The 19,385-nt window shown below is 33.8% G+C and overlaps 2 protein-coding genes and 1 pseudogene across 3 annotated transcripts in view; 1 reads left to right on the top strand and 2 right to left on the bottom strand.

Annotated features, from left to right (window-relative positions):
• LOC142617190 (protein NRT1/ PTR FAMILY 5.10-like) overlaps positions 1–9,961 on the bottom strand; it is a 54,258-nt gene extending 44,297 nt beyond the window's left edge. Inside the window, exons 1-2 of the mRNA XM_075789927.1 lie at positions 9,928–9,961; positions 9,566–9,789 (exon numbers count right to left, since the gene is read on the bottom strand). Coding sequence (XP_075646042.1) covers positions 9,566–9,789; positions 9,928–9,946 — 243 coding nt within the window. The 5' untranslated portion in view covers positions 9,947–9,961. The remainder of the gene's footprint in view (positions 1–9,565; positions 9,790–9,927) is intronic.
• On the top strand, positions 6,270–8,672 carry LOC142614598 (G-type lectin S-receptor-like serine/threonine-protein kinase LECRK1; annotated as a pseudogene).
• Positions 9,962–13,470: 3,509 nt separating the features above from the next.
• On the bottom strand, positions 13,471–18,259 carry LOC142617315 (protein NRT1/ PTR FAMILY 5.10-like). 2 transcript variants are annotated; one of them, XM_075790102.1, is made up of 4 exons: positions 18,004–18,259; positions 17,642–17,859; positions 16,455–16,996; positions 13,471–14,293 (listed from the first exon to the last, which is right to left on the bottom strand). In XM_075790102.1, exons 1-4 carry the CDS (start codon positions 18,119–18,121, stop codon positions 13,501–13,503), a joined length of 1,671 nt encoding a protein of 556 aa, XP_075646217.1. In that variant the 5' UTR covers positions 18,122–18,259; the 3' UTR covers positions 13,471–13,500. The 2 variants fall into 2 exon arrangements, with proteins under 2 accessions (XP_075646217.1, XP_075646219.1); XM_075790104.1 differs by having other exon boundaries at positions 16,455–17,013; positions 18,004–18,252.
• Between the last annotated feature and the right edge of the window lie 1,126 nt (positions 18,260–19,385).

The raw sequence follows: 19,385 nt of genomic DNA on the forward strand, positions 1-19,385 counted from the left end.
TTCGTAGAACGAGGGAGGCAATTCATGGTAGAGGGTCGTGGTCGTATCGTATCAAGGCAAAGGGTGTTCCTAAAAATCGTGTCTTAATCCTAATACGGCCAGATTATTAAGCAGGTTGACACTACATGGCCTACATAACACACTGAGTATAAATACATGTTGTGTTGAGCTATAACACAAATTTGATCTATTTAATAAACATGTATGTGTTAACATGGACATGACCAATTTCAACCCATTTAATAAATGATCCAAAATGAAGAGTTTATCAACAATTTTATATTTATATTTTGATTTAAGTTCGATAAAAATGACATTTATTAATATGAATTGGATCGTTTTAGGTTGATTTTGTCTGTAAAAAGTCAACACAGAATTGATCTAGACCTAGTTATCATTTATCAGTTATATCAAATTGGGTCAAACCTTTTTAACAAGAACTCATTTACAACTTTAATTTTGTATTTATCCTTTTTAACCTCTTTTTATTAAGGTTTTTTTATACCTATTATATAAAAGATAGGTTGTTGTTGACATTTAGACCAAATATTATGAAAAGCCCAAACCCACTTATTACCCCATGTGTAGATGAAAACTAAAACCCTGACTCACTTACAAACGCTCTTTCTTTGTATAAGTTGGACACTTCAGACCACACACACTCTTTTGCTTATTTGAAACCATAAATGTAGAAGCTTAAGAGATTATAACGTTTGGTCTGTTGGGCTTCAATGCAATCACTTCTAGCCAATTATACAATATATTTATATGGCATTTGGTACGAGTTAGTGTTTTAGGATTCTTAAGAATGTTTAAAAATTCTCATATTTAATTGCAAAGCACACTAGAGAATCAGATTCCAGGGGTATCTGGATTCCTCCTTAATCATTTTTGTATGAATGTGAATTTCCTTTAAAATAAGTGAATATTCAGATTTTCAAGTTTAAAGGAAATTGTATTTTTTATAAATTGATAATTTTAACCATTTTTCCTTATCATTTAAACAATGGAGATAAAACATAAAACAAATCATCAATATCTTATAGACCTAAACACTGTCAGGTTGTTTTGTTATGGATTAGACTCTTTCTAAACTTATGGTTAAGAATTAATTTTTTCCCTTTTTATATACCCTTTTTGGGATTGGTTAGATGCTAAAGTAAAATAAATTATTTATTTTTATTAACAAAATTTTTCATAAAGAATAAGAATTCAAATAGTTATTTTTTGTAAATAGTTATTTATTTATTTGCAATTAAAAAAAATAGTTATTTTTGTATTGTACTTATCATTTTGAAATGTGAGACTATAGTTTTAATGAATTTGACATAATTTATAGTTTACATTTTATTTGTCATTATTTAGTTGGAGAAAGATTTTTTTTTATAAATAAAAAAAAAAAAAAAAAACTTCATATTGGATTTACAAATCTAAGGATAGTTTACATTTTGCTGTAGATTTTTATTTCTTGAAGGTTCTTCCCACCTCTCTCTCTCTCTCTCTCTCTCTCTCTCTCTCTCTCCTCTTTTTGATCTGTTACAGTTGACGGGTATGGTTTATGGGTATTGCTCAAAGTTTCTGAAAAGCTCAAAGATTTACCTCTTTAAAGATTTACAAAAAACTTACTCCTTATTTGTTGAAGCACCCCATATAAGTTGTGCCTTAACTTCTAATTAACTCCTTAAACCACCCAATCTTAAAAACTTTGTGTTGTTTCCTGAAAATTTCTGCAACTTGTTTCCGCAGAATTTGTTAGACTTCTTTTCTATAAATCCTGCTATTATGTTCAAAATACAAGCTCTAAACCCTTCTGCAATTCCTAGCCCTAAACTGTTGTAGTCAGTGAATGTGTATCTTGTAGGAGAGGATGAATTGGTTTTTAATTTATGAAATAAATAAATTTTTAGGGCTTCCAGAGCACCTATTGGAGCTGGGATAAATTTTAATAGTAAAGAATATTTTCAATAGAAAACTATTATTCTGGACAGGTTTTTGTCCAAGAACAGTGGAGAGAAAATGTTAATAAGTTGTCACTACAATGTTTAGTTGTGTTGGGCTTTGTGGAGCTTAGTTGTATTTGATCCGGTTAACGACCAAACCCGACCCGAAAAAATGTTGCGTGGTTTGTAGCCTATTGTGAATCATGTGTGTAGGATATAGAAACCACTGTTTTGGTAATTAGGATTTCTTCTTGTTGTTGTTGTTGTTTTTGAGAGAGTGAAAAACTGTACGGCCGCACTTTGTATTTTTCTCTGATAATAATGAAATTTCTGTAACTCTGTGGGCGTAGGCAAATTGTCGAACCACGTAAATACCGTCTTGTGTATGTAATTATTTTTCTTTAGCGTGTGTTTTCTCTATTTTTTGTTTCTCACAGATTTGAGAATTTCATGTTATTTTCCTACATAGTTGCACTTTGGTTATGGCTGCAAATGTTTCCTTCTTTCAGGTTTATGGGTTGCTCACTTGCTGCCTAAGTAGCTATTGAGATATTAGGATGGTAGGAAGGAAGGTGCAAGAGGCACAACAATAATGGGATTTGGAATGATTATATCACTTTGCCTAAAATGGTTTATTTGGTGAAAGAGAACTGCACTCTTTTATTGGATGTCTGCTATAGGTTGCTTCCTTCCCCCCCCCCCCCCCCTCCCTCTCTCACACACAAAAAAAAAGGGGTTTTGATGCATCCTCACTCTCTCTCTCTTCTTTTTCACTGTTACTCTCTTCTTTTTCACTGTTACAAACTTGCAGTTGACAGATATGGTTTATGGGTATTTCTCAAAGCTTCTGAAACGCTCGATGCTTTACCATGTCAAGCCTCTTTTAACATTTATAAAAAACCTGCATCTTATTTGTTGAAGCTCATTTTATAAAATTTTATCCTTATCTTCTAATTAATCCAGTAAACCGCCCCATCTTAAAAACTTTGTTACTGTCCAAAAAGTTGCTTCTTCTTCTTTCTGCACAATTTTTTAGATTTCTACAACCCTGCAATTATGTTGACAATACAAGCTCTAAACCCTTTTACAATTCCAAGCCCTTTAAAATATCATTTATCCCATCCTTAGCAATCAAATTAGGTATTATAGAAAATTCCCCGGCTTCTTGTGCAATCTTCTTCTTCTTCTTCTTCTTAATGTAGGAAACCTTTTTAAAGAGGAGCCCTTTGGACCACACCAAGCAAATGTCTATATTAGTACCATTTGAGAGAGAGAGAGAGAGAGAGAAACTTATACTTAGAATTTATCTTTTTTGAGTTATTGATTGTAATCCAATCTATATCTATATATATCTAAAAGCTGAAGTATAGTATTTATTATTGCTTCACTTCTATTGAGCCACATCAGCGGCCACGTCATGGGTCCCACTAACTTTCCTTTTTTCTTTTTGTTTTCCTTCCTTTTGCAAATTAACAAATTCCCAATCACAAAAAAAAAAAAAAAAAAAACCCTCCATCTCTTAATTAACGTTTCCTAACTTTTCAACTTTCCATTTATTATTCCATCAAACCTAATTTGATAATAATTCAGACTTCCTTCAATTTTATGACACTCCCTCTCCCAAATCAAGTAGTTATAAAAATTGTTCAATTGCCAATCTATTAGATTCCAAAAAAAAAAAGAACCTACTGATTTTTTGTCTATATATATTTGCAATTGCTCTACCTCACTCCTGCAAATTTGGAAAGTCCCTCTAAAGTGAAGGGTTTTTTTTTTTTTTTTTCTCTCCCATATTCTTCAAGTTTTCTGAATTAATTTTGTTAGTGATGTGCCATATATCGAAGATCTCAGGTGCCAACAATATTGGTTCCCATGAACCAACCAAAAAAAAATCACAAAGCCATGGTGAAGAATACATTAAAAGAATTGCAATGGGGTCTTACTACTATAGTTTATGTGGTCGTTAATCATGGATGATTTTTTTTTTCTCTGATGTTATACCTCTTATGTGAATTTGTGTGATACATTCTCCACTATGGATAAATAATTCTCTTTGTATATGTGTAGCATAAATTAGTTCTATTGTACGTACATGTTAGTTGTGACATGAATGTAAATGTATAAATTAGTACAAGATATGTTACTTTTTTTTTGTATTATAAAAAATTTAGATATTATTATGGGATGCCTTTATTGTAAGATTTTTTGCACAAATTGTAGAATTTGATGTCAATAGAAAGAAAATTAAATCAAAGGACATGTATAAAACTATATAAGGTAGCAATAGACAACCAAAAAAGAGACTAGGGCGAAAGATTATCCAAGGACAAAGTCTCAAAATCCACAAAGACCAATTGGATGTGAGAAATTCCACAAAGAAGTATGCTTGGCTATATGAAGAAATTGTAGAATTTGATGTGAGAAATTCCACAAAGAAGTATGCTTGCCTTTACTGTAAGATTTTTTACACAAATTGTAGAATTTGATGTCAATAGAAAGAAAATTAAATCAAAGGACATGTATAAAACTATATAAGGTAGCAATAGACAACCAAAAAAGAGACTAGGGCGAAAGATTATCCAAGGACAAAGTCTCAAAATCCACAAAGACCAATTGGATGTGAGAAATTCCACAAAGAAGTATGCTTGGCTATATGAAGAAATTGAATTTGGCTAAAATATGAAGAAGACCAATTGAATTGAATTGAGTTTTCTATCACAAGTCCTCTCTCTCCTTATTTGATTAAATTTTTATTTGAGCTAATACTTAGTTAAAAAGTTTAGTTGTATTCTAGATATTTAAGAGGAGAAAATTCTAAAAAGAAAATCAAGTTGTTGAAAAAAAAATAGCATAATCCAAAATCTAAAACTAAAAACTCAAATTAGGAAAACAGAACGCACTATAAAATAATTTAAAGGAATAGGAGCCACCTAAAAAATGGATGAATATCAATCAAACATACCCAAAAATAATAGAATGATATATTTTTATCTTTAGATATATTGAGATGAAAAATAATTTAATTTTTTAGAAATACTATGTCTATAACATTTTCACAAGTTGTAGTTGGCAAGTTGTTATAGGTTCTAATTTAAACCTACACTAAAATTGTTTTTTGCCAACCAATAACAACCTACTACATATGATTTGTTGTGAAATTATTGTCGACATACCATTTCTCTTAATTTTTTGGTAGAGCCAATTATTTTCAACAAATTTAGGAGAACAAATTATATTTATATCAAAATTACAAAGTAATTATCTATTCCCACATATTACATGGGTTTGTGACTAGTTGATTCTAAAAATAAAAAATAAAATAAAAAAATATTGTAAAGGTATAATATGTACATCCCTGAAAGTATTCATAAATTAGTTATTTGGTTAACATTTGGATTGTTTATTTTCTTTTTTCATAGACGAGAGCTTGCATACCGCTTATTTGACTCCGTATTTTGAATTTGAGTGGCCAAATTTCACAATTGGAGCTAACTTTACCACAAGCAGTTCATCTGCTCTACCCGGATTGATTCCTTTTAGCCTGAATGTCCAAATTCTTCAGCTTCTTAGATTTCGAGCTCACTCCCTTGACCTACTATCAAACGGTACATTTTCAAGGCAAACCATAAAACAATGTTTTTTTTAAGAGAATTTCAATCTATAGCGTCCGCTCCTGATGATACTCTTTATCATCAGACCAAAACACTAATTAGTTTTTGGTGTAGGTGGAGATTGAACCCTAAATCTTTTATTCAACCATCAAAGACTTTACTAGTTGAGCTAACTGGAACCCACAACATAAAACAAAGTTAATTTTTGTGTTGCCAAATATCTGTTTTAGTCCCTAAAATATTTGTGAATAATTTTTTTTTAATTCGATAATTACAATAAAGTTGGGGGAATTTGAATTAATCCTAGTTTTCATCGTTAAAAAAATTGTGCCATTGAACTACAAGGTTATTGGTTTAAACTTAGCACTGCATTGGGACTTTGAAATTAAACATCCCGTGTTGCTTGGGTTATGACTAATTAATAATTCAATGGATGACCAGCTGAAAAGCTTTGAATATAATTAAACGCATGCAAAGACTTCTCATCCCAGCTAAGAAAGAGACTAAAGTGAATGATTCTTATTCTATATATCCAGAAGTTCTTTGAATATACACAAGTTGTGACTTTTCATCCTTAGAAAAGACATATACTCAAGAATGCTTCATTTTTTTTTTTAAACTATTTCCTTCCAAACACTTTCCAAAAAAATATATTTAATAGTAATACTCAAGACAACATCATAACTCGGTAATGGCAAGTCTCTTGTTTTTTATTGATATGGAGCTGTGTTAGTCGCATTTCATTTGCAAACAGAGTGAAAGAATAACAGAGAGAACTGGCTATTTTCTAGTAATGGCAAGTCTCTTGTTTTTTATTTTTCTCTCAGCAATTATCACTACAGAAGCTGAACGAGGTGAATCCATTGTAAACCTTGGCTCTTCTTTAACACCTACCTCCAAGTCTTCATGGCAGTCACAATCTGGTTTCTATGCCTTTGGCTTCTACCAACAAGCCAATGGCTATGCTGTTGGAGTTTTTTTTGCTGGGATTCCTGAAAAGACGGTAGTCTGGACAGCCAACCGAGACAAACCTCCAGCTCTCGCTAGTGTTACATTGAATTTCACTAGTGATGGTAGACTCATCATGCAATCAGCTCAAGGCATAGATACAGCCATTGCCGATCCTCCTGAACGTGCAGCATCAGCATCAATGCTTGATTCGGGAAACTTTGTTCTCTATAATTCTGATAAGAAGATTATATGGCAAAGTTTTGAATCCCCAACGAATACCCTCTTACAAGGTCAGCGTCTCACAGTTGGAAATGAGTTGTTTTCAAGTGTCTCAGTATCTGATCAATCGACAGGAATATTTCGTCTGAAAATGCAGACGGATGGAAACCTTGTGCAGTACCCAGTGCAAACCACAGATGTAGCTGAATATGCTTATTGGGCTTCTGGAACAGATGGAAAAGGCAGTAATGTTTCACTATGTCTGGATGATGATGGTCGTCTTTACTTGCTCAATTCCACCGGCACAATCTTAAAAAATCTGACTCAAGGCGGATATCCAACAAAAGATGTAGTGTATTTTATGCGAATTGATGTGGATGGGATCTTCAGGCTATTCTCACACAATTTGGATAAGAATGGGAATTTCTCAGTCATATGGTCATCTTCCAATAATAAGTGTGACCCTAAGGGCCTGTGTGGTCTCAATGGGTTTTGCACTATGAATGATCAGGATGCTAATTGCTTATGTCTTCCAGATTTTGCAAGTGTTATCGAGGGAAATTGGAGCTCAGGTTGTGAAAGGAATTTCACTGCAGAAAGTTGCAAGAGCAAAGATGGAAGTATGAAATATATCATGAAAGCAGTACCTAATACTGTATGGGAAGATGATTCTTTTTCTTCCCTAACAATATTGACCAAAGACGATTGTGAAGCAGCATGTTTGAAGGATTGTAATTGTGAAGCCGCTACATACAGAGATGGAGTTTGTCGAAAGCAAAAGCTTCCATTGAGATTTGGAAGAAGGGTACTAAGTGATGTAAACAATATTGCATTCATCAAGGTAGCTATATCTACTTCCACCATAAATAAAATCGAGCCCTTGGGACGTGAAAAATATTCTCGGAAGGACATAATGATTCTGGGCATCTCACTTAGTGCTTTTGGACTCATTATGTCAGTGATTTCTGCAATTGCAATTTATAAAAATCGAGTCCGAGCATATAGAAGGGTCTCTAATAGTGGAAATGTTGATTTAAGCATGGATGTTTCTCTAAGATCATTTACTTATTCTGATCTTGAGAAAATGACTAATGGTTTCAAGGAAGAGCTGGGTAGAGGATCATTTGGGACTGTTTACAAGGGAACAATATGGAATGGTCAGAAGATTGTAGCAGTCAAAAGACTAGAGAAAGTGTTGACTGAGGGGGAGAGAGAGTTTCAACCCGAGATGAAAGTTATTGGAAGAACACACCACAAGAACCTTGTCCGTCTACTCGGGTATTGTCATGATGGAGAGAATAGGCTTTTGGTATATGAGTACATGAGCAATGGCTCACTTGCAAATATACTCTTCAAACCGGAAAAAAAACTTTTTTGGGATGAAAGAATAGAAATTGCTCGCAACATAGCAAAGGGAATTCTTTATCTCCATGAAGAGTGCGAGTCACAAATCATTCATTGTGACATAAAGCCCCAAAACATACTCATGGACGAATATAGGTGCCCAAAAATCTCTGATTTTGGATTGGCAAAGCTACTAAAGCCAGACCAAACCAATACCTTTACAGGTGTCCGAGGAACAAAGGGGTATGTTGCACCAGAATGGCATCGAAACCAGCCAGTGACAATCAAAGCAGATGTATACAGCTTCGGAATTGTTCTGTTGGAGCTTATATGTTGTAGAAAGAGTGTGGATTGGAGTTTTCCTGAAGAAGAAGCTATTCTTGAAGAATGGGCATACTCTTGCTTTGAGGCTCGTGAGCTAGATAAACTAGTGAGTGATAAGGATGTTGACAAAAGGCAATTGGAGAGAATATTTAAAGTGGGACTTTGGTGCATTCTTGATGAGCCATCTCTTCGTCCTTCAATGAAAAAGGTTCTGCTAATGCTGGAAGGGACTGTAGATATCCCAATCCCTCCAAGTCCAACTTCTTTTCTTAGTACCGTATAGAATGTGTTTGTAATTTTTTTTTTCTTAGGAAATGTTATAGAGGGGATTTGAGCTGGATAAGTTCCTTTCATTAAATAAGTGTTAGAACTCAGCTAGTCTTTTAAGGCCAATGGCAAAATGTGGTTGTACTTCAAAATCGAAATATGGGATAGTTTGCAAGAATAATTGGCACAACAATATTGTTAAGATTCTTTGTGCTACACGCCCACAGTATTATTGGATATCGGACTATCTCTACTTCAAATGCTATTAAATATATGTATATGTCAATGGCCCTTGGCTTGAGCAAGGAAATGACTCCGCATACTTCCATTGAGAGAGAGAAAAAAAATGTTCCTAAAAAGATAAAAATCAAATGCTCTATTTTTTTTTTTTTTAAGGTACAAGAAGGGGAGGGCCAAAGGGGGCATTTGAACCCAAATTTTGTTTATGGGAGTCACAAAACTATAATTTGTTAGTTAAAAGTATTTGCAGTCTCTAGCTTTTGTTATGGGCTACTCTGAATATAGGAAGCAATAGTGTTTTGTCTATATCAAATAGAATTATTTACAGCTATAAAAGATTTATTATATAAGTGAATATAAATGCCGCGGACACGTGAGGATGCAGACATATAAACATGAACAGTGCACTAATGTGGACACAAACCATGTCCTTCTTACATAGCTTTTGTGGAAAAGTCAAGACCAGGGCAATGGTTGTCTGAGGTTTGCTACAGGAGTTATTTGGAAAACAAGTGCCTATGCACTTGTGCTGCCAATGAGATCTTTCCAACTTGCTACTTTTTCTGCTATGAAATTGATATTTGACTTTCTCCCACTTTTGGCAAGGGATGCTTAAATAGATTTAGGGGAGGGAGAGAGAGAGAGAGAGAGAGAGAGAGAGATACGCACCAGAATGTAAATGCAAGAAGCAATAATAATGGTGCAGTAACGCCCAAGATAGGAATCAGCCACGAATGCTCCTAAAAGAGGAAGCAATGATGCCGTCCCTGACCAAGTGTTGACGTTCTCGGTTGCAGTGGCTGTTGATTGCCGCAGCTGCTCAGTCAAGTACATGATGAGGTTGCAGCTAATCCCATAATATGCAAACCTCTCCGCCTCCGCCACTTCCACACCTAATATATATAAACCATCATATTCATACATAATACTAATTTTATGCCCAAAAACACAAAAGGAGATGATCATCACATTTCTTAATTATTTGAGAGATTTTTCACTTTGTTGAATTTATTTGAGTGAGACTTTCTTACCTATGAAATGATGAAACATGCAGACCAACAACCTCCGCAATGGGATCTGAGGACTCGCCGGCCTTTGTAGTCAACGACGGCTTTTGCAACTGTGTCTAATAGCAGTGGCGTTTCAATGGACATTTCTTGAACCACACGACACAACAACCTCACACAACCCCACTCTGAAATTTAAGAAATAGGGTGTGTTCATTTGAGGTGAAAATAAGGGATAGAAAATAGAGAGAAAAATAGGATAAAAAATGTTGTTTTTTATTATTTGGTTGAGGAAGAAAAATAGAAAGAAGAGAAAACTTGGGAGAAAGTTTTCTCTCCTGAACCTACATTTTTTATTCTTTCAAATTGGAAGGAAAATTTGAAGAGAAAAGTACTTTCATAGCATTTTTACACAAATGTCCTCTCTCACCTACCCTCATTCATGACCTATGACCCTCTCTTCTCTCTCTTTTTTTCTTTTTTTTTTTTCAACGTGACCTAATCACTTTCCTCTATTGTTTCTCTCTTTTTTATGTACACTATTATAATTTTTACATTATAATAATATAAATTTATATATATGATGTGGTAAATTTTATATTATTTAATGAGTACAAATAAATATATTTCTTACATATTATATAACAAGGGTATAATAGTCAATTTATATAAATTACATTTTCTATCCTTCCATTTTTCTCTCCAACCAAACAAAAGAGTTTTTCACTCTTCCATTTTTCCACCCTTCCAACCAAACACACAAGAGGCAAAACTAAATATTTTTCATCCTCTCACTTTTCCATTCTCCTACAATTTTTCATCCTCCTACTTTTCCACTCCTCTAACCGAACAGACCCTTAAGTTGAAACGGAGACAACTACTCTTCTTACTTCAGCAGTGATTGGAGTTGGTTGGTCGCTTTGTTGTACAGCAAAGCCTCTTTCAAATAAATAAATAAATGGCTTTTGCTATTTGTTTTAGGATTGTGTTAACTGGCACCGAAAGGTGCCCGTTAATAACAACTTTTTTTGCAATTTTATGGCAGCTTCTCGCAATCTTTTACAATTTTTTTTTTTTTTAGTAATTTTTTTGATAATTTTTTTTTCACTTTTTTTAAGTAAAACCCATAAAAGAAAATATTTTGGCTGAATATATTTTTATTTTTAACTGAACGTCCGGTGCTTTTTAACATTTTCCTTTGTTTTATATTTTGGCTGAATGTGTGTTTTTTTTTTTTTTTTCCCTTACAGTTATCAGGGTTGATTATACTCTATTATACTCCTTCCACGAGAAGCTCGGTGAGTTATTTCAATTGAATAATTACCCCATATTAAAAAATAAAATAATAAAATAGTACTGCCCCCCACGTTCAGAAGTACTAAAATGTTAATTTTGTGCAATCATCAAGGACAACACCAATTCCTACACTCCGATTAAAATTTGAACGAGGTTCTAAACTACATAGGTATTCGCTGTGGTAAAAAGATGAAATTTAGCTGTGAGTGTGAGTAAAAGTTTGGCTGTGGTGAAAAGATGAAATTTTCTGTTCGTGAGAATGGAACGCAGGAGAGAGAGAGAGAGTTTGGCAGTGGGAACGGAGAACTGAAAATAAGGCAAAATTGAAAACTTCAAAGAGTGGTATTGCCGTAGAAGTGTAGAACTACTGGAAGTCTATGAAGTGATTGAAGTGTAGGATGTGTTGTCCAAAATGAAAGGGGTGGGCCATTTCATTTTTTAATTTTGATTTTTGAATTTTGAGCGGTAGCCATCAACAGTCAGGCTTCGGCACAGCACCTGAATTTTATTTTCCTAATTAATAACATATATGCATTTATATAATAAAAGCCAAAAATATTATATTATATAATGTTAGTATAGTCTTTATACTTTTTTTCACTAAATTTTTAACATTATAAATCATGAAATCTCACTTAAAATTTTTCATATGCTTGGCTATTATTTAGTAAATATAATGAGTTATCATACATCTGTATATATTAAGAAGATTCAAAAAGTTAGTTATTGCTTTTTTTCCTGTCAAAAATACCCTTAAATTAATTAATCAACAATTTAAAAATAAGATTAAAATAGTAAATTGGCAAAAGAAAGTTAGTTATTACTTTTTTATTGTCAAAAATACCCCTACCTAAAACTTAAAAATAGGGTTAAAATAGTAAATTGACAAAAATAATAAATTCTTACATCTATGTTGAAATATCTTCCTGCTTTTACCATTGGTACCTTGCTCTTGAATTGAACTAGGAGATAAAATTTAATTACAACCAAAAATATATAATTGATTTTAGCTATCAGGACATGATGACTTATGTAATGAGTTTTCTACCGCAATGTAAGTGGACTCATTTTTATTTTTCCATGGCAATTTAATGAATAAAATTTAGTTTCATTTGCAAATTGTTTTTTTCATAATGTTGTTGCTTTCCATATACAGCCACATATGTATATGTTTACTTTGCTTGATGAAAGTCATTAACTTTAGGCTGTTTTCTCATATTTCTTACAGCTTTAGTAATTAATTGAAGTTTGATCTCTCACTACAAATTAAAGCCCCAAACAAACTATTGGCTTTGCTTGATGTAAGTCATTAAGTTTCAGACTTTCAGCTCTCTTGACCTAAGTCATTAGGTTTCAGCTCTCTCTCTCTCTCTCTCTCTCTCTCTCCATTTTTTTAAAGATTTGATTTGATTTAATTTTGATTAAGATTTGGTTGGGTTGGAAGTTGGAACTTGAGTTGGGTTGCTTCATCAAATTGGTTTTTGTTCCTTTCTTCAAATCAATTAATCGTTTTTTTCAGACACAAAGATCTACTTAATTAAGTTTGGACCTCTTAAGTTTTACCATAAAATGTGAATTTGTAGGTCATAGAAATCTTAACCAATTTTTTGGTTGAACCATTATGATGTTGAAATATCTCAAAAGAACTTAGAGATTTACAAAAGGTTTCCCTTGACTTCATGCAATGCAGTTACTATTAATCAAACTTCTTAATGGAAACTAAATCCATGGTTGGAACTTTTTTTTTTTTGCATTTTCACTGTTTATGATTTTATGATTTTTTCTTTTACTTTTTCCCATAGACACAGTAATCTTATTTTATGTTTCTTATATTTATTTATTGATGGCTATGGTTTTTGTGCAACCATTTGAATATTGTGATGGAATAGTATATATACACACACACATATATTATTAGCCATATGAAAATTTTGTGGTTTTACAATCAATGAGAGATCATGCATCTCTGGTTTTTTCAATTTTGGCAAATTATATTCTTTGGTTTTCTAAACAACTTGATAAACCAAAAATATATTGACCTTTTGGCAAATTAATTAATTATTCAAGTTAATTAATTAAGTCAATTTAACATACAATAACGCGGTAGTGGAAAAGGAACCAACCATATTATGTCTTAGTACATCATCATTTTCCTTCCACCTGTTTCTTTTTCTTTTCTTTTTTTTTTTCTTCTCTTTCAATGATTTTCTTCCTTTTCATTTTAATTTAACAAATAACATAGAGCATTCGCATGCCTAAATGCAATTTAAATTTACTTACAACAAAGTGACTGAATTTAATTTAAATTGTACTTGGCATATTATAAATATAAGATTTTGCAAAATACAGGTAGGCAGTAAATGCAACTGCACTAATTCCAGCAAGTAGCCAATAAAAATAGTCAAGATGTGCCCGATTAAGATTATCAGTAAACCAACTATCTTTGCCATCCCCGCCAGTCACCTCCTCAATGACAGAGACAAGAAAGCTGCTTAAAAAACTCCCGACCCCCAAAATACTAAGATAGAGGGCAAGACCAACACTTCTTAATTCACTTGGGACCTGATCATAGAAGAATTCTTGTAGCCCAACAATGGTGAAAACATCAGCAATTCCAGACAAAACATATTGAGGAAGAAGCCACCACACACTCATTGGAATAGTCACTTCTGGCATATCAACCAACCCATATTCTTTAGCAGTTTTGAGCCTTTTTATTTCAACTAGAGCTGCAACTACCATGCAAATGATAGATAAAAGCATCCCAGTTCCAATTCTCTGTAGCATTGTGATTCCAAAAGGTTTAGTGGTGATAGCTCTTGCTATAGGAACAAAAATACGATCATATACAGGAATGAAAAAAACAATGGCCAAGCCGATAAAGAATTGTAGTGATGCAGCTGGTATCTCAAAGCCAGGAAAAATTGTTCTATCAAGAGTAGCCCCTTGCTTGGTAAAGAAAGTTGAGGTTTGTGCAAACACAATAGCATAACCTAAGCTCGTAGCCCAAATTGGAACAAGCCTAAGAACGGCCTTTGCTTCTTCAACATCACTAACAGTACATACCTCGCCTTGCAGGGCTTTGTTAAGGAACCTGTCACATTAGTGGATCCAAATCATTCTATAAAAGGAGATTAGATCTAAAAAAGGAATTAAAATTTGTTTTCTTGATCTGAAAGAAAAGCAAGACTTGCTCATTAGTTGGGAAACAAGGGGTATGACTGTTTTTAATTAGTAATATATCAAAATTCTGATAGTTTTCTAGAAAACTGTCCGTAAGTGCCAAGCTAATTCAGTGAAGCATAGGTAAAATGAATGGTTTACGCAGCAAACTAGCTCTAGCGAATTGGTCAAGTTAATTGTGTTTAAGTTCGATGTTTTCAGGTTTAGGTAAGATTGGGTTCAAGTCAACAATGGGTTGTACTAAATGTGTTGCGAAACATATAAGCTATAAGAGCATCCCAGTAGAAATGCCAAATGGGAAATGTAAGGATTATTTAGCATTAGAGCCAATAAATCACCCAGCATTAGAACTTGTAAACATTCGGAATTGTAAAAAAATTTACAATTGTGCTACAGTAACATCTTATTAATAAGATGCTACTATAGCACAGTCGTATTTCTAAAAATTATTTTTTAATTGTCTCTCTCATACTTTTTATAAAAAACTCCATCCAACTTTCTCTCTCCTCTCTCTCTCATTATTTCTTTTCTTTTCTCTATCTTCCTTCTCTCTCTCATTCTGCTCTCCTCTCTTCAGACTCAACCCTAGAGCCACCACACCATGGCCTGACCCACTATCACCGGCCATGGCAAGCCACCACCCACTCATTATTTCTCTTCTCTCTCTCGTTGCAGATCAGTGTGGTAGTGTGGTCATCGACGTTTGGGGTTTGGCGCAGAGATCGATGTTTGGGTGTGGTGTGGAGATCGGTGTTGGATGTGGTGATCGGCGTTGGGCATAGAGATCGTCGTTGGGCGTGGGATGTGGAGATCGTCGTTGGGCATGGAGATCGTGGGATGTGGAGATTGATGCAGAGATCGGTTTATGGGTTTTGTTCATTTATGGTGCGAGTTCTTCATTTATGGGTCTAATTTTGCTGATTTTTGCTGGTTATTTATGGGTTTTGTTTTGGCGGTGGTGAGTAATGGGCAGTGAAGTAAGGGTGATTTGTTTGAGTTTTGTAGCCTTTTTGGACGGTGGGGGTGGTGGTGGTGGTTTTAGTGGAAGAGAGACAAAGGAAGAGAGTTAAAAATTAGAGAGAGGAGAGAGATGGGAGAGAATAGATATGGTTTTGGGATTTATTATTTTATTGGGTAGATATATTATTTTAAAGAGTAGAATAGGAAAATAAAAGTTAGGATGTTATGTATGTTATAAAATGGTAGGGTATAAATAATAAAGTAGTTTTTTTAGATAGTAAAATAGAATAGGATAACATTAATCAATGCTGATGCTCTAACCCTTATACATTCTTTTTAGGGTCTAGTAAATCTAGTTTGACCTTTTTCCACATAATAATAATAATAATAATAATAATAATAAATTTGATCAAATTGACTGTCTTCTTTTCAATACAAATAAGTGAATAAATAATAAAAACACTCTTAAGTAAAAGTTAAAATAAAACACTTTTTTTTATGAGAATACACAAAATTTTAAGTGTACATAGTCTATGGTTCACTAAATTGAAGTCTTCAAGGCTCCACTATGTTAAGAAAGAATCTACAAGTGTTCCTGACAAGAAAAGAGCTTAAAATAGAAAGGAAATAAAGGAAAAAAAAATAAAAACAAGAAGTGAAAGTGCAAAAACATTTTTTCACAGGATCAAAGAGCCAAAGTAAGCGAAAGTTTTTCCTTTGAAAATAAAAATAGTTGACCCATGTGACTTGCAGATCGACCCGAACAGATATTTCAGCAAGTCTGGATTTGGGTCAACCCAATTTTTTTATGGGTACAAAAGCCATACTAATACCAATATTTTTCTTTTGGGCTTAGTAAGTCCAAGTCTAATTTTATTATGTCTAGTCGAAACCATAAATAAGCTTTTGGATTAAATATGATTATTATATGTTAGAATAAGGTTTTAATTTTCTTCTCCAAGTATTATCTCTTCAACAAGTTAACCTCCTGAACCCTTTATATCATATTTGTATACAAAGTTTCTATTTTTTTTTTTTTTTTGGGACAAGAAATACCATATTGAAGAGGTAGTAAGTCTTTAAAATAAAACTGAATATTATTGCTCTCTTACTTGAATTGTTCAGAGTTATGCTGTGGCAGGGTTCTGCAAGCTTCCTCTTCAATAGCTATTTCTGATGGTTTAGCCCGCCGATTCTTAATTGCGGTAACAAACACTTGACCGATTCTCACAAATGGGCTTTTCACCTCTTTGACACTATATCGATAAGTTCTAGTACCAAGCAAGAAGACACCTAAGGCAATGACCATCGCAACACACGGGATTCCAAATCCTAGACCCCAACTAAGGTCTTCTTGTACATAGGTTAGGATCAACATTGCCACAGAAGTACTTGCACATAGTCCAAAATACCACCAATTGAAGAATGAGCTTTTGGCTTGGCATTCCACCGGATCTTCTCCATCAAACTGGTCAGCTCCAAAAGCTTGAACGCAAGGCTTATGTCCACCTTGCCCAACTGCTACTAGATATAGAGAGATGAAGAATAAATTCACTTGGAGCTCAGAAGAAGCTAATATAACTTTGTTTTTGCCCATGTAATTAGAGGTACTGATAGAAGGAAGCATAGCTGACAGAGTCAGCAAGCCTAGTCCCTGTGATAAATCCCAATCTAAGTCATGGTCATGGATGGTTAAAGTTTAAAAAAAAGGAAAAAAAAAAAGAGCCTAAGTTTAAAATATAATGCTCAAATATTAATGTTTAGATTGGGAAGATTTGGTTTTGAAAGCTGATGCTATCTTGTAATAAAACCGTTTGTTGTTTGAAAGACATTGTTTCTATGAAAATGCACTAATAATCTCTAGCAGAGTTCTTGTATGCAAAGGCTTTTGACATTTTTGAGGAAGAGGATTGAGTCAACTTTGGCAATACTCTCCATTTTGTTCTTTTCTTTGGTAAAGGTCGGTAGTTCTCATATGGGTTGGGATTGTATCAAGTGCATTAACTGCCGCGAACACATTAGGATGCGGACATTAACATGAACAGTGCACTAATGTGGACACAAACCATGTGCTTCTTACATAGCTTTTGTGGAAAAGTCAAGACCAGGACAATAATGGTTGTCTGAGGTTTGCTACAGGAGTTATTTGGAAAACAAGTGCCTAGGCACTTGTGCTACCAATGAGATCTTTCCAACTTGCTACTTTTTCGGCAATGAAATTGATATTTGACTTTTCTCACACTTTTGGCAAGGGATGCTTAAATGGATTTAGGGGAGGGAGAGAGAGAGAGATACGCACCAGAATGTAAATGCAAGAAGCAATAATAATGGTGCGGTAACGCCCCAGATAAGAATCAGCTACGAATGCTCCTAAAAGAGGAAGCAACGATGCCGTCCCTGACCAAGTGTTGACGTTCTCGGCTGCAGTGGCTGTTGATTGCCCCAGCTGCTCAGTCAAGTACATGATGAGGTTGCAGCTAATCCCATAATATGCAAACCTCTCCGCCACTTCCACACCTAATATATATAAACCATCATATTCATACATAATACTAATTTTATGCCCAAAAACACAAAAGGAGATGATCATCACATTTCTTAATTATTTTTATTTGAGAGATTTTTCACTTTGTTGAATTGATTTGGGTGAGACTTTCTTACCTATGATGAAACATGCAGACCTCCAACCTCCGGAATGGGATCTGAGCACTCGCCGGCCTTTGTAGTCAACGACGGCGTTTGCAACTGTGTCTAATAGCAGTGGCCTTTCAATGGACATTTCTTGAACCACACGACACAACAACCTCACACAACCCCACTTTGAAATTTGAGAGTTAAGCTGAAACGGAGACAGCTACTCTTCTTACTTCAGCAGTGATTGGAGTTGGTTGGTCGCTTTGCTGTACAGCAAAGCCTCTTTCAATTAAAAAAATTTTTAAAAAAAATGGCTTTTGCTATTTGTTTTATATTCTGGCTGTATGTGTTTTTTGTTTTTTTTTCCTTACAGTTGTCAGGGTTGATTATACTTTATTATACTCCTTCTGCAAGAAGCTCGCTGACTTATTCGATCGCGATCCAGAATATTTTACAATATTTTTATAATAAATTAGTTATTATTATTATCTCAATAATAATAATAATAATAATTTGTCACTTAAAATTTGTTATAAAAATATTGTAAAAATATATTAAAAATATTATTTCTCTATTTCAATTCAATAATTACCTCATATTAAAAAATAAAATAATAAAAAAGCATTGCCCCACGCTCAGAATTACTAAAATGTTAATTTTGTGCAATCATCAAGAACAACACCAATTCCTACACTCCGATAAAATTTGAATGAGGTTCTAAAGTGTTTTTTTTTTTTTTTAAATACTTAAATACTTACAGCAACTTGCAGCAACCAGTGACCCTCATTGAAGCATCAACTTGCTAGATCATCAACAACATCATCTTCTTCTTCGTTTTAGCTACTTAGATCTTCTTTTTAGCCATTGAAATTGCTCCCTTCGTCGTCTACTGCTGTACCTATTTGTCTTGGTTTCTCTGCCAAAAGCATAAAAGTCTCTTATTTTATTTGTTTTTCCCAAAGCCACGTGTCTCTCCTGGGTTCTTATCTCTGGCTTATTTTGCTCTTTCAAGTACTTTTTATTTTTTATTTAGTTAATTGCTTAGATGGGCAAGTGTCAACTTCTAGTGGCAAGGAGTTTAGTTTAACTGATTACATGGTTCATAAACAGTGGCCGTTTGGATCTGAATTATAATTGCTGCGTTTTGAGTTTTTACGTTTTCTCCTCTTTTCTTTTTTTTCAATGTGCATGAACAGTAACAAGTATTGTTCATGCACGTTATTTTACTGTACCAGGTACTGTTCAGCATTGTGCGGGAGACAATTATTATTCATGTACTGTTCACAGGACCCACGAGCACTTTATTCAGATTAATAATATTAAAAATTGGCCTCACAGTACTATTCACACATTTAAAAATTATTTTGCTACAATATTTTCAGTTTTCAGTTTCAGCAATAAGTTTTATC

This window comes from Castanea sativa, chromosome 11, assembly GCF_040712315.1.
Source record: "Castanea sativa cultivar Marrone di Chiusa Pesio chromosome 11, ASM4071231v1".
In the NCBI taxonomy this organism is placed as follows: Eukaryota; Viridiplantae; Streptophyta; class Magnoliopsida; order Fagales; family Fagaceae; genus Castanea; species Castanea sativa.

Excerpts from the sequence above, each read along its gene's own strand:
- LOC142617315 (XM_075790102.1), bottom strand. The coding sequence starts at position 18,121 with ATGTCCATTGAAAGGCCACTGCTATTAGACACAGTTGCAAACGCCGTC. Across the intron at positions 17,860-18,003 it reads GTCTGCATGTTTCATCATAG|GTGTGGAAGTGGCGGAGAGG; the intron begins GTAAGAAAGTCT and ends TATATATATTAG. Across the intron at positions 16,997-17,641 it reads CTTCTTGCATTTACATTCTG|GGACTAGGCTTGCTGACTCT; the intron begins GTGCGTATCTCT and ends GATTTATCACAG.